A 15,436-nucleotide genomic window follows, 5' to 3' on the forward strand; every position below is an offset into this window, starting at 1 on the left:
CTCAATCCATCGATTTCTCTCTCTATCTCTGTCAATCTCTTTCAGTATCTCTCCCTCAATCTCTCTCTCTTTCTCTCAATTTCTATCTCTCATCTCCCTCTCAGTCTCTCTATCTCTCTCTGTCTCTGTTAATCTCTCTTTCTCAATCTCTCTCTCAATTTCTCTCCTCTCTCTTGCTCTCTCTCTCCCCACTGTCTCAATCTCTCTCACTCCCTCTCGCTCTTTCTCCCTCTCCCAATCTCTCTCTTTCTCTCTCTCTCTCTCTTTCAATATCTCTCTTCCCCCATTTCCCCACTCTCCCCTGATGAGCTCACTTCTTTTCCCAGTTTCAACTATTTCTCCTCAGCTATTTCCAGAAATCTCTATTTTCAAATATTTTATACTCTCTTGAGAGCAGTGTGAATTAGCATAAACTTTTTGAAGGCATTTTACCAATACTTAGTACAATGTTAAATGTTTATAGTCCTGACTCTGCTATTACATTTGTAAGGATTTTTTTCTTAAGACTTTTGCAAGTATAGAAAATATGCCTATAAGAATAATTGCACATTGTTTACTGTAGCCAAAAATTGAAACTATATAAATACCTATAAATAAGAGAGCACTTAAATAAATATGAACACAGCAAAATACTGTACACTGATTTAAAAGATTTTATATATATATATATATATATACACACACACACACACACACACACACACACACACACACATATATATGTGTATATGTATTTGGAGACAGGGTCTTGCTCTGTTACCTGGGCTAGAGTGTAGTGATATGATCATAGCACACTGAAGCCTCAAACTCCTGGGCTCAAGCGATCCTCCTGCCTCAGCCTCCTGAGTAGCTGGGACTACAGGCATTGGCTACCACTCACTTGGATAATTTGCCTACTTTCTTGTAGAGATGGGGTCTCATTATTTTGTCCAGGCTGGTCTCCAACTCCTGGGCTCAAGAGATCCCCCTGCCTCAGCCTCCCAAAGTGCTGGGATTATAGACACAAGCCACTGTGCATGGCCTAAAGGTATATTTTAATGTGCTGATTTGAAAGATGACCACCCTAGTAAGTGGAAAAAAACTAGTCCAAGTTGATATATTTAACCCTGTCCTCTCAGACCCACATTTTCAGTTAGCTGCCTGTCATCTCTACTTAAGTAGTCCTATGAAATTTTAAACTCAATAATTTTGAAAGGAAGTTTTTTTTTTTCTACTAGCAAATAACAAACCCTCTGAATTTCCCTTTTTCTGCTATTTTCTCTCTTTCTTTTATCATCTTTTCAGTCATCCTGGCATACAATTTCAGAGGAGTCCTTAAATCCTTCTGTGTTTTCCCAGCACTGTGGGTCATTCACCTAAATGTGTTGATTCTTCCTTCACAAAGGATTTTCGAAATATATTTCCCTTTATAACTGTGGTTGCTGTCTCGTGTCTTCTCACCTCTTCCTCATACCTGCAGTCTCTTCTGGACTCCTCTCTCTCCCACACTCTCCTTTGCACACTGATGCTAAACTCATCATACCCAAGCATTTATTTGATCATGTCACCCACCAATAAGCTTTTAATGATTTTCCTTTACATATTATTTCCTGTATCATCTCATATGTCTTTTATTAACCATGCCTCACCCTCTGACAAAGCCCTCTTTGCTAGTTTCTCTACCAGCTGGATTACTCAACACTCCCCAAATGTGCCTTCTCTTCTCCTACCTCTTGGCCTTACTGGTACCATTTAATCTTCCTAGAATTTCCTTCCTCCTAACTTGGCCAACCTTTGATCCCCACATCAAATGCTAGGTACTCATTTACACCTGTACTAATCATGCCAGTTGAAAGTGACTCAAATCTATAAAGCATGGTGCTATGGAAATATTAGGTCATGAGATATGAAATGTCTGATTTCCAATCAAAAGTTTAGTTTATTATATCTCAAACAAGAACCAATACAATTAATCAAAGTACACACCTAAACCATCAACACACTTTTGCCATCTTAATGGTAGCTTGTTTATGCCAGCAGCGAAGAACCCTGGAGAGTGAGTGGCAATGCAACAGCGAAAGGTGTTTTTCACAGCTTGTTGAGAATTGAATATTTTTTCTTGTAAGAAGGGGTCCAGAGTCTGGAAGAATTGGTAGTCAGTTAGTGTAAGGTCTGGTGAATACGGTGGATGACAGAGTTTCTAAGTCCAGCCTCTGTAGTTTAAGCAGCACTGTTTGTGTGGCATGTGGTCTGGTATTGTCTTGCAAGAGGATTGGCCTGTCTCTGTTGACCAATCTTGGCTGTTTAATTACAAGCATCCTCATCATTTCATCCAATTGGTTGCAGTAGACATCCGCTATGATCTATTGACCAGGTTTTATGAAGCTGTGGTGGATGATACCAGCACTGGACCACCAAACAGATATCATTAGCTTTTTTTGATGAATATTTGGTTTTGGACTATGTTTCAGCATTTTATCTTTATGCAGTCATTGTGATTGTCAAAAATCATCTATTTTTATCACACGTAACAATACACTGTAGAAATGGATCGCCTTTATGTCATGACAGCAAAGAAAGGCAAGCTTTGAGACAATTTTTCTTTTGACATTTATTTACTTTATGTAGTACCCATCTATCCAGCTTCTTTACCTTGTTGATTTATTTTAAATGGTCTACTATTGTTGGAATAGTAACGTCAAACCTTGTTGTTAATTTATGTGTAGGTTGAGATGAATTTGCTTCCGCTACAGTTTTTAGTTTATCATTATCCACCTTGGTCCCAGGTCATCCACGTGGCTCATTTTTAAGATTAAAACACCAGAATGGAACTTTTTAAACCATCGATGTACTGTGTGTTCATTAGCCACATCCTTTCCAAACACTTTGTTGATATTTTGAGTTGTCTGTGTTGTATTGGTTTTATGACGGAACTCATATTTGAAAATAATATGAATTTTTGACTTATCTATGGTTGTACAAAAATTATTCTAAAAAATTTGAAAGATAATCACAAGTCAAAACATGCGCTTGAAAGAATGAGGATATACCTTTACAATAAAAATAAAACAAGAAGTGTTAAAATGAAATGTCACAGATATTAACTGTCAAACTTAGTACTTAAGGAAATTGGACATTTCGTACTTAATAACCTAATAGATTTCCTGTGCCTCTTTGGTCATTCCGTAGATGAATGACAGAAGATAAGTATATCTTTGCATCCTAAAGTGGTTTTGTGTTTCCATGTGTTGGGAGTAAGTTAGGATCAGGAGGAATCAGATATCCCTAAAATTTTAGCTGCTCAACACAGTAATAGTTTATTTCTTATTCAGGTCACTGTCTGACATAACTGTCTTCCTTTGTAGGCGACCTTCCTATTCAGAGACCCAGAATCCTTCTTACCTCTAGCTGTGTCCTCTAGAGGTCCTTGAAGTGCTCTAGATCCAGGTAGTGGATGGGAAAAGGACTGGGGAAGGCACATCTGTTTCTCAACTACCTCATCTCAGAGGTGGTATAAACAGCTTCCACTCACTTTCCATTGACCAGAACCCAGTCTCATGTCCACTCCAACCTGCAAGAGAGGCTGGGAAATGTTGTCTATGAGGGAACCCAGGAGGGCAAAGAAAGGTGTTTTGGTGAACACAGAAGTCTTTGTCACAGTTTTCAGTTCTGGTTACCAAAATATCCATTCATCCCACACGCAGAACACGCTCTGCACCTTCCCAGGGGAGACAGTCACATCCAGCCACAGCATCCAGCTCCAAAGATTTCTCAGTGATGTGCCAAGTACAGACGCAGCTCCTCCTGGTTTGGCAACCTCACCTCACATATACACCCAATATCCAATGGCGGCACAAGGGCAAAATACCTGCAATACAAACTTCCACTCAGAAAAAGGGAAGAAAGGAAGATTCACTATGGCTCTTCCATAGCAGTTATGAAACTGTTGGGCAGACTTGAGGAGGCTTCTACTCGGAGGGGCTGGAAAGTTCTTTGATCGGTCCCTAATTCTGTTCTCTGGGAAACACTAACTTTCTGTTTTTCTCTTCACCTGCTGGGAGGTTCTTTCTTTCAGTTTTTCTCCTTGGCCACATCTGAAGTGGATGTTGAGAAGCTCGTCTTTTTGATGGGCTATACAGCCTTCACAGCACTTTTTGCTAGTGGTCATTTGGGCCAAGCAAGGGTTGGAGACTTGAACAATCAAAAGCTTTGTTTTTTAGTTCAGGCTTTGTTTTTTTAGTTATTTGGCAGTACGGTTGTCTCAGAAACATAGGAGGCTTCTGTTCTATTTGCTTCTTGTCAGTTCCATCTGCTTAAATCCACACCCGGAGTCCTTACCTACATACAGTTCTCAAGGCTGATATTCTTTCTTTAATCATTGTTATTTATTTTTAATTGACAGATAAAAGTTGTGTATGTTTGTGGTGTACAACATGATGTTTTAAAGTATGTATACATTGTAAAATGGCAAAATCAAACTAATTAACTTATGCATTACCTCACATAATTATCATTTATTTGTGGTGAGAATGCTTAAAATCTACTCTTGGCAATTTTTATGTATGTAATACATTGCTATTAACTACAGTCACCACGTTGTACAATAGATCTCCTTGAACTTATTTCCAACCGAAACCTTGTACCTGTCTTAGTTCAGTGTTGCTATAACAGAACATCTGAGGCTGGGTAATTTATAAATGAGAGAGGTTTGTTTAGCTCCTGGTTCTTCAGGCTGAGAAGTTCCAGAAGCATGGTGCCAGCATTGCTTGGCTCTGGTGCATGATCACGTGGTGGAGAAGGTCAAAGGGGAAGTGTACATGTGCTAAGAGGCAAAACCCAAGGGCGTCCTGGCTTTGTAACAGCCCACTCTCTTGGAAACATTCCCATAAGAGCTAATCCAATCTGTTGAGAGAGAGAACTCACTACAGGTAGAATGGCACCAAGCCACTTATGAGGGATCCACTTCCACAGCCCAAACCCCTCCCACTAGGCCCCACCTCCCAGCACCACCACACTGGGGGTGAAATTGCAACATGGATTTTGACGGGGACAGTACCCTTAGCAGTACCCTTTGACTAACATCTCCCCAACCTCCACCCTGCTGCCATGCAGCCCCTGGTAACCACCGTTGTACCCCTTGCTTCTATGAAATAGCCTTTTTTGCATTCTGTATATGAGTGAGATCATGTGGCATGTGTCTTTCTGTGCCTGGCTTATTTCACTTCCCCTAGTGTCCTATAGGTGCATCCATGTTGTTGCAAATTACGGAATTTATTTCTTTTTAAAGGCTGAATACTATTCCATTGTACATTTTCTTTATCCATTTATCCATTTGATAGACACTCAGGATGATTCCATATCTTGGCTATTGTGAATAATGCTGCATGAACATGGAGTGCAGATATCTCTTTAACATACCGATTTCATCTCCTTTGGATATATACCCAGTATTGGGATTGCTGGATCATATGGTAATTTCATTTTTAATTTTTTGAGGAACTTCCATACTGTTTTTCATAATGGCTGTACTGATTTACCTTCCCACCAACAGTGAGCAAGGGTTCGCTTTTCTCCACATTCACATCTATGAGCCCGATTCTGCTTCTTAGTCCTTTGGCCTTTCCTTTGTGATTTATGGGTGACTCCCTTGAGGCTGTTTGAAACAATAAGCCTGGATGGGGAGGTAATACCCTTTTGGTGTTGCCCTTTGGCACAAGACTGAGTTACTTTGTAAACTGAGAAGTTTTACTGGGCCTTTCATACTCAAGACCTTTTTCAATTTCATCTGTTAATATTTCATGACCAGAAACGGTTGGGTTTTTCCAAATTTGTAAGACCATTTATCTTTGGTCTTTCTCTATTCCCTTTAATTTATGCTTGAGAACCATGTAATTCTTGTCTGAGCACACCAGTTTCCTGCAGAACCTTAGTGATGGCAGACTTAGTGCCCACTGTACACCGTCATTGTGACTCTTCCTGACCACATCACCAGGTATGTGTCTACCTTCCACATTATTTCAGACTAGATATTTTGCAGTGTTGTAGCAGTACTCCCTGTCTTGCTCTACCTATACCTGGCATGAAGGAGGTGAACATTTTGTATGGCAATACTCCACTTCCAGTATGGGTTTCTTTATTACTCCACGTGGGCCAACTGCTTTATCAAACCATCATATACCAATGGCTTAATTATTTCTACTCAACTTGCAGCCCTTTGTGGATGGTTCTGTCTGTGTACTCATTCAGACACTCGGAGTTTAATTGGTTCAAGTTCACACAGTTAGTAAATAGTGGCATCGAGATTTGAACCCAGGCAGCTAGACTTGAGTCCAACTTTCCTTTCAAATTTTGCATCTTTCAAGATATATCACCTAAAATTTCCCCTCTTCAGCACTTTCTTCCATACTTCAAAGAGTTCTGTATGTAAACCTCTCGATCATAAATATTTATGAAGTTGCAGCATTTTAGAGCACATGCTGAGAGATTTTATAGCATCAAAGATACAAAAGCTCTTTAAATACATCTAATCTTGCCACTATTGATTTTGAATAGCATCTTAATTTATAGCTTGTTGTTCTAACCATATTGTACTTCTCATCAGGATAGCTAAATTAAATGTCTTATGTTGATCTCTTGGGTTTTCTCAGTTTATGAGAAATGGATTTTCTCCATTTATCAATTTCCTTATATACAAAGAGACGCTAATGGGCAACCTCATTTTGTAAGGCATATTTTGAAGAAATACAAGTGCAGGTTTGGTCAGCACACCCTCATTAGAGTTATTTATTTCCTCTGTAGAGGAAGAGATACCTTAGGGCTTTTGAAAAACAGGCCTTCATTTTTACAGAGGAGAAACTTCCAGGACATGCCATGAGCATGTGCTCTTTCAAGTCCTGTTCCTTCCCCCATTACTTAAGTGCAAATGAACTGCATTTGAAGAGGGTAAGTAGCAGAACAGGTTCCGCACAAGGGGATTTTGAGGTGCTCTGAAAACCAGACTGATACCATCTGTGGAGGAGTCCACTGTTGCAGGCTGTCACGTCTCACAGTGGGAGTCACGGGCTGGTCTGCTTGGTGAACTACTTCTCTTGCTCTACAACTGAAACTGGGCTTCTTTTAAAAGTAAATCTTGTTTTGCCATACCCCACATGTTCCTCAGCCTCAGGAGCTCCCCGTGGATTTAGACTAATCTTGCCTTATTATAGTAATGTCACCTCAGATTCTTAGGAAGCAGCCCACTTCTGATGCCATCGTTCATCCACTCCTGAAATGGAGTTAACTTGCTCTTGGCTGATTTGCTCCTTATAGTTAGTATGAAATATTTTGGTCAGACTTTGGAAATGAAGCCCTGACCACAATGTGTAATGACCTCAGTAGACAATGAAGGGTTCCTTTGCTTCAGGCAGGTGACAAGTGTCTATCTAATCTTCAAAGTCCACACAGATTTGTACCAAATTGTAGATGGACAAATCACATTTTCACTAGGTCACATGGCAAGCCTTTTCCACTTTGTACTAATGCTAGTGAGAGACCCACAGGTACCACATAATCAGCCAGTCATTGAGATTCAGGCAACATTCTAGTGCTTTAGTAAAAATATCACTGGAGCCATCAAAGTACATAATTTTTATTTGTGACACAAATAATGGATTGGCTGAAGTGTTTGGCCCAATTGAGTTGTTCTTCTTGAAACAGATAGTGACTTTATTCTCATGGAGATGTCAGCATAAACTTCTTCTAGCCTCTTGCAGCACTGCTTAGAACTACATTGAGTATCCCCCCAGAGGCCTTCAAAGTTCAGAGTCACATCACCAAAACACAAAGCACGTATGTTTGCATGGAAGGCAGGCTCCGGGGTCCTCCTGTTGTAATGTCTCTATGATGAACAGTCAGTGTATACCTCCTCCACAGCCCCTAAAGGAAAACACACAGAGACACACACACGGAGTGAGGACTGAATCGAGAGTTTGGGATGTGCACCATCTCCATGGGCACAGTCTACGGCTCCTAATGTGTACTGCACAGCAAGCATTGTACTGTCAACAGGTAATAATTGCTAGTTAGAAATAACAGGATATCCAGTGAGAAGAGGCTGAGAAAGATATACTCTTGCTGGAAGAGTTAAGCATGAGCTCCTTATGGGAAAATGTGGGAGGCTGTTGAAAAGGAACAAGAAGAAAGGAGAATTGTTAAGACTCCACTTTCTCAGTTTCCGAACTGAACTTTTGCTCGCAGCAGGTGCAGGCATGCTTCCTCCCACACAGAGGCGCTCCCCCTGCCGGTGTGCAGTCTGTTAAGTAAACAGAGACTTTATACTGAGAAAGGAACATTTCTCTATTTTGGCTATGAGTTATTTTTAAAGCTTCATCTTCCAAACATTTTCCTCTATCCTTGTTTATTTTTTCACTAGAAAGATGATATACTACTTTTTAAAAAAAAATTCAACCACATGAGAAGAAAAACCCATTTCTAGTACGCTCTCCCCACGTAAGGCCAATTGACCCTTTGGTGTGACTACTCTCTCGTTCCCATGTTGAGCAGTGTAGCTTTTGAAGTTTCTTCTCTGCTTATAGAGAGCTTCCATGAATCCGTATTTCCACAGTCAAAGCAAAATGCACGTGGCAATTGTTTTCTGAATATGTCAAGTTAAAAGGCCAACTTCTCCCTTGACATATGTGTATCTTTCTATTTATCAATATATCTATAGCCAATACTTCAACATAGTCCCTACTGTGTGCCACACTCCATTCTCATCACTTTACATAAAAACTCGTTTAACTTTACCTGAGCATACTATGATAATTGCTTCGATATTGACATAGGTTGAATTTGGAGAGATGGACGTTAGATGCAAGAGGCTTTTTTTTTAAATACCTTTTAAAAGGTATTTAATGGGGACTGTATCCCATTGTATTGCACCTGCCTTTATCCTCGTCTGTCTTGCTCCCATTCTAGATCTCCTTATTAACAGTGCCTGTGACTTTCTTCTCTGTACCTTAATGTTGAGCACAAGTGCTGGTGTGCAATAGGCCCTCTAAATCCTGTTCAATGAATTAAAGTAGACTAAGAATGGAAAACAAAAAAAATTCTTATTGTTGGAATTCTTGTTGGTAGGCAATGTGGTTTGACTTAACAGTTTCGAGTCCTAATTTTTTTCATTTGGAAAATGGGAAAAATAATGCTAATCTTAGAGGTCAGTTGTAAGAAGTAAATGAATGTATCAAAAGTACCAAGCGTATTTCAAGACAGTGTGAAAAAGATGGTGTGTTCCATAAGTGATGTTAAGAAAACTAAATAGCTTCCTGGAAAAAATATTAAGCTGAATTCCTATCTTATACAAAAATAAATTTCAAATGATGGCTGCAAGCTCTGTGAATATACTAGAATCTGTTGACTTTTACTCTTAAAATGGGTGTATTAAATGGCATGTGATTATATCTCAATAAAGTCATAAAAATGAATAAATCCAAGAAGATCGAAGATTTAAACATAAAAACATGGAAGTATACTAGAAGAAAACATAAGATAATTTTTTATGTGTTATTGGAAGAGGAGTGACCTTTTCAAGCAAGACATACTGTTCTAGAGCCATCAGTGAAAAGTTTGATAAATTTAATTCTCTAACAATTAAATATTTAGCAGAAGAAAATACCAGAAACAAAATCAAAAGAAAACCATAACAAACCATGAAAAAACATTAAAAATACATATGGAAAAGGGCTAATGTCTTTAATATATAAAGAGCTCTTAAGAAGCAATGTGAAAACAGCTGGGTATGATGGTTCACACCTATAATCCCAGAGCTTTGGGAGGCCAAGTCAGGATGATCGCTTGAGGCCAGGAGTTCAAGACCAGCCTGAGCAACATAGAGAGATCTTGTCTCTAAAAAAACATTTAAAAATTAGTTGAGTGTAGTTGGACCCACCTGAAATTCCAGCTACTTGGGAGGCCGAGGCAGGGGGATTACTTGAGCCCAAGAGTTTGAGGTTACAGTGAGCTGTGACTGGGCCACTGCACTTCAGCCTCTTCAGTGACAGAGTGAGACCCCATCTCTTAAAAAAAAAAAAGGAAAGAAAGAAATCAATCAATGTGAAAATGACCAATAACCCAATAGAAAAATATGGGCAAAAGACAAGAACAGGTAGCTCAAAGAAAGCTTATACCAATATATGCCACCAACAACTGTCTGTTGGTATAAGCTCTTTGAAAGCAATGTTTGAACTATCTATCAAAATTAAAAACACGTAAGTTCTTTGATCTAGCAATTCTACTTCTAGGAATTTTTTCTATAGCTACCTGTAAATGTGTCCAAAGACATAAACATAAGGATAGTCATTGAATGGAATGTTTGTAACAGCAAAATACTTGAAATCAAACTAAATGTCAATCAATAAAGATTAAATAAAGATGGTTAAGGAAATTATAGCATCTTGTTCAGCTGTTAAAAGCATTCGATGAAGTACTCCAAGATCTATTATTTAAAACCAAAACAAGCTACAAAACAATGCATTTAGTGTTCATGTTTAAATGTTTATACATTTCACAAATATGTTTGCATGTGCATAGACTATTTTAACTTTTTCCTGACCGCCTCAAACACATCATGCCCAAATTTCAACTTGTGAACAAAAATTGAATGAATTACTTTCACATGCAGTATCATGTAAATTCTGTAGTAATTCTATAAAAAGATACTGACACCTGCATTTTTAAATATTACATATTATGAACCTTTGGCTTTGCTTATTTAATAGGTGCAGCTACTAACTTTAAACTCCTGATGCCAAGGAAAAAAACCTGAACTTTTTATAGTGATGTAGGACATCCTTGATCACCTGAAATTTTCCTATTTTTCCAGATTCATCTCCTCTCTCCTCACCTCCAACTCACTGTTCCATGTTCTTTCATGCTGCTCTTTCTTTCCATGTTTAGAATCCTCTTTCAAGGATGTGTCCACACCTCTGCTTGATGAAATCCTACATTCTCTTAAAGTGTCAACTCAAATGCCACCTCCTAGGAATATTCTTACCTACCATCCTCTGCAGCACCGATGGGCGCAGCGCAACCATCCATGGTTACTGTAGTTTTTCTTGTACTTCAAAATCACCTTGAAACACATCTTTTGGGACATGTTCTATTAGTCAAAGGCCATGAGCATCTTGAGAATAGAGGCCCTGTTTTTATTTCCATAACTATCACAATGCCCAGAATACAGATTAATAAACATTTATTAGAAAAATCATTTACCTGAATCCTAATCATTTTCAATTACCTGCAGGTTGAAGAACTTCATATTTTTAACATGGCAGACTTGGGGATTGAACAGAACATCTCTTCTAAGAATCTGAAATGAGAATATTTTATTGATGGAAAACCATTTTTTGTCTTGCCTTCTAGAATTCAAATGAATGTTCATGCTCTCTGAAGAGAATGAGCTGCAGTTTTTGTTACTGATTTGGAGGCAGTAGATTTTTATGACTTTATCATGTCTTGTGGAAGCTTTTCTGTCCTTTAACCCTTTTTTTTGGGCTGTGTTTTCATAGGAACCAGGGGAAATGTGTAGAGGGCATGGTGGAGATCTTTGACATGTTGCTGGCTACAACGTCTCGGTTCCGTATGATGAATCTGCAGGGAGAGGAGTTTGTGTGCCTCAAATCTATCATTTTGCTTAATTCTGGTGAGTTGATAACATGAGAGAACTTGATTCTGGATGAAATATTTATTTGTATTTTCAACCAGATACAATCTACCCACTACCAAGGCATAACGTCATAAATTAAAAGAAACTACTGGCACATATTTAAAATAATCTGTCATCATTATAAATTACTTAGAGTGGTAGAACTGCATTTGCCAAATAGTCGAATGAAAAAATAATCACTGGACATTAAATCAAATGGACTTTTTGTGGAAATATTTGTATTTTTTCAAAGATATGGGAATGTTTTTATTAAAATGGTACGTGTATATAGATGTATGTCTGTTGCTAGTTATTTGTCTAGAGAGTTATTTGCGACAGCCCATGTTTCTGGTCAAAACTATTAGCTAAAAATTTAATTGGCTTAGAGATAGAAAAACCTGGTCCTAAAACAAAGGAGCATGGAATATTGTAAAATTGGTCCAGCACTGAAAGAGCATTTTCCATTTGGTCAATGGAGTCTAATTCTACCGTCCCCTCCTATTTATTCATTTGAGAAAGCTTAGCTAAGAGCGGCATCTTCTTTTTTTTTTTTTTTTTGTAGTGAGGTTGGCTGTTGTATAAAGAGTCACTCCAGGTCACCCAGATGGAAACTATGGTTCAGCCAGAATTAGCACCCTGACTCCTCCCAGGCCCTCAGTATTTGGATCTAAGCACTAGCTCTACAGCCTGTGGGACCTGGAGCTCACAAATGGGTGTCAGTTGCACAGGAGATGCCCTTAACCTGGACCTTCCCCCTCCTCCAGCCCCACTTCATTGCCTCAGCCTTCATCCCACATAGAAATTGTAGCTATTTTGAAGCCCTAGGCCTGATTTAGTTTCTTACACCGTTAGACACAGTCTCAGATTCCTCAGTAACTGAACTGCAGTGGCACTGATCACACACGGAGAATCAGCACTTCCCTCTCTTTTCACTGGTTTTTGTCTCTCCCTGTTGCATGCCAGTCCCTTTCCACTCCCCTGACAATTTTCCACTTCTCTTCCCCACTGATGCTAGTAACCTATGTTGCTTGATGGTTATCACCGTAATCATTCTCACTTATCAACCGATAAAGGAAATCTGTACTATTACACTAGGCAAGGGCTGAATGACAGAATGAAGTCCCATGAAAAATAATGGGACGTACACTAAGGAAGTGATTACCACTGCATTCAAGTTTCTGGGCCCACTCACGGGCATTGTGCTTTTCATTTTGGTCGTTTGTCCTGTACGTTGAAGGGTCCAGATCCCACAATGGCTCTTTATTGGATGAGTGTTCTGGGAGCAGTGCCACTCGGCTGCACGGTGCCAGGTCCTGAACCTGCTCCTTCTTCGGTGGAGGGCTGGCATGTGCCGACGGCTGTCACGTGGGCAGTCTGGTAACTTCGGGGAAAGCAGGCCTATCAAGTGGGGGACTTGTTTTTCCCACTTTCGCCAGGAAAAAATGTCCCACACAGGAAGTGAGATCAGCCATAGTTGTGTAATCAACACACGTGGATGCTCTGATCTTGGTAATCGAGAATATTTCCCTCAGATCCACAAAACCTTTTCCAGCATTATTGTTCTATTTCTGTTCCTATTTTAGGGTGGGGTTTTTAAAAAAAATATTATATAAAAAAAGTCAAGACTTTTGCCACCAAAACATTGGATTCATAGACCCAGGTTTTTTTACAACTCGGGGGAAAAAATCTTCCAGCCCTCACAAGAAAGTCTTTTATTAAAGACTGGCGCTGGAACCTCAAGGCTGTACTGCCCGGGGCAGGATTTGGCCTCCCTCTGACTCCTTCTCACACTAGTTATACTTTCATGCCCTGTCCTTCCTTTCTTAGAATCTTCTGTGCACTTCCTTGCTCTTGGAGGGCTGGAACACTGTTTTGGAAACACGAGGCACTGTATACTGACAGAGTTTGCAGTTGTCTTTTTCATGAGATAACAGGCAGTAGCTCGTCTTTTCCATCAAGGACGGTGCTGCTGGCTCCGGAGGGCAGTAACCACACAGAGGCAGCCTCTCAAGCCTGTGCAAAGTGAAACCAATCTTTTCACTACAAAATTGAGCTACATTTTAGAAAAGCAGGTCTGCCACTGAGCATGGCTCCTAGCATCTCATATTGTTCCTGAAAAACAGAATCAAAGAGGACAAGGCTCTGAAACACAATGGCACGGTCCTAGGAGCCTTTTTCAGAGTAAAAAAGCAATCAGTCAGATGAAGAATACCACACTCAACATTTTTTTCCCACAACCAGAGATATAGAGTTTTCTAAAAACTCCACCAGTGCACGGCTCTGATCGGGGGAAAGCCTTTACCTATCATGAGACGAATTACAAAGTGACTCTGACTCCAGGAATCTCTGGCAGAAGCCAAGCTGGCAGCAATTCAGGAAACATGAGCTAGAAGATGCCTATCTGATGCCTGGGAAACAAAACCTGAGTGTATGGCAGGCCCTAAGGTTTCGTGTTGAGCCCCAGTGGCCAAAGTCAGAGGAGGCTGGGTTTATATTGGCCTTTATTTGGGGGTTGAAGCACGAGGGGAATTGAAAGATTGTTGTGAGGACCTGCTAGGAATGTCTTTCTGGAAGTCTTGAGAGGGTCTCCCTAATGCCAAAATTTCCATGGGAAGCCCTCTCCACAGCTGTTTGGGAAAGGGAGATATTCGTCATAATTTCTGCCTCATTTAGAATAATTTATTGCTTTGCTCGCAAAAGCCTAGATTCGTCCATAGGACAAATACTGTTTGTTTTTCCACTCCACATCAAAGGACAGAGGCACTACTGATTAATCCAAAGATGCCAACTTCAGGGCATTCTGAGAACTAGCTGGACAGAGCTCAAGAGGAGGGCAAATAAGAACAGAGCAGATGAGCTGAGGGCAAACGCCAGTGAGGCGGCAGCAGCGGAGGACAGCTGGGAGCTGGAGCTGGAGCTGCAAAGGCGGCCGAGGAGAAGGCTGTTTGGCCTGTGAGTTGTAGCCTTCTGCCCGGTGGGAATTCAGTTTTCCTTCACGATTCAAATATTTCCAATTCTTCTAGGCCTAGCTCACTTTATTCAGGAAGTCTTGCTACTACCCAAGTCTATTATGAATTTTTTTCTCTAGACTTTTTCGATTCTTAAAGTCAATGCCGCACAATCTAGCATTTGGTTCGTTGGTTGACTGATTTCATTCATTTATTTAATAATTGAACATTTACTGAGTTCCTACTACAAACTTTGTGCCGAAGATACAAAAATGAATGTCGCAGTTTTGTGCTTTTGTTTTCCCTTTAAGTTTTTTTTATTTCAACCTGGAATCTTCTCTGGTTCTTTATGGATGTGTTTCCTAATTTCCTTATAAACTAGTTATACTTTTTCATATTCCTCACCGTCTTTAGCCTGTCGACTGCCAACAGATATTACACCATTCAGTCTTTTGATAGATGCTCATTTGCTGGTCATGGCCAGAAGGACCTAGAAAGTCCTTATTTTTTCCATGCTCTTCCTACTGTTCTGAAACATATCATCCTTTTCAGTGCTCTATAGATCTAGATAATATCAAATTATTTAGTGGAAAAAATAATACCCATCTCCTTGGGCTATTGTGGGTAAAGGGGAAATTTCTTACAAAGTGTCTAATGCAGTTCATGGAACACATTAGGCCTTTAGTCAACGACAGCATCGTCCTCGCTGATGAGAATCTCTGGCTTAAACTGAGTGGGTTCGTGTCATTTTCCAATATCATTAAGTGCTTTAGTTTAAAACCCTCCAGCTAGACTTACAAAAAAACTGTGGAGACTGAAGGGTAGCAAC

General features: G+C 39.8%; 1 protein-coding gene across 2 annotated transcripts in view; it reads left to right on the plus strand.

Annotated features, from left to right (window-relative positions):
* ESR1 (estrogen receptor 1) overlaps window positions 1-15,436 on the plus strand; it is a 275,328-nt gene that overhangs the window by 234,081 nt on the left and 25,811 nt on the right. For both annotated transcript variants that reach the window (XM_012646801.1, XM_012646799.1), the window contains one exon: window positions 11,523-11,656. In XM_012646801.1, the coding sequence (XP_012502255.1) occupies window positions 11,523-11,656 (134 nt within the window). The remainder of the gene's footprint in view (window positions 1-11,522; window positions 11,657-15,436) is intronic.

This window comes from Propithecus coquereli, unplaced genomic scaffold (genome assembly GCF_000956105.1).
Source record: "Propithecus coquereli isolate 6110/MARCELLA unplaced genomic scaffold, Pcoq_1.0 Scaffold25, whole genome shotgun sequence".
Taxonomy (NCBI): Eukaryota; Metazoa; Chordata; class Mammalia; order Primates; family Indriidae; genus Propithecus; species Propithecus coquereli.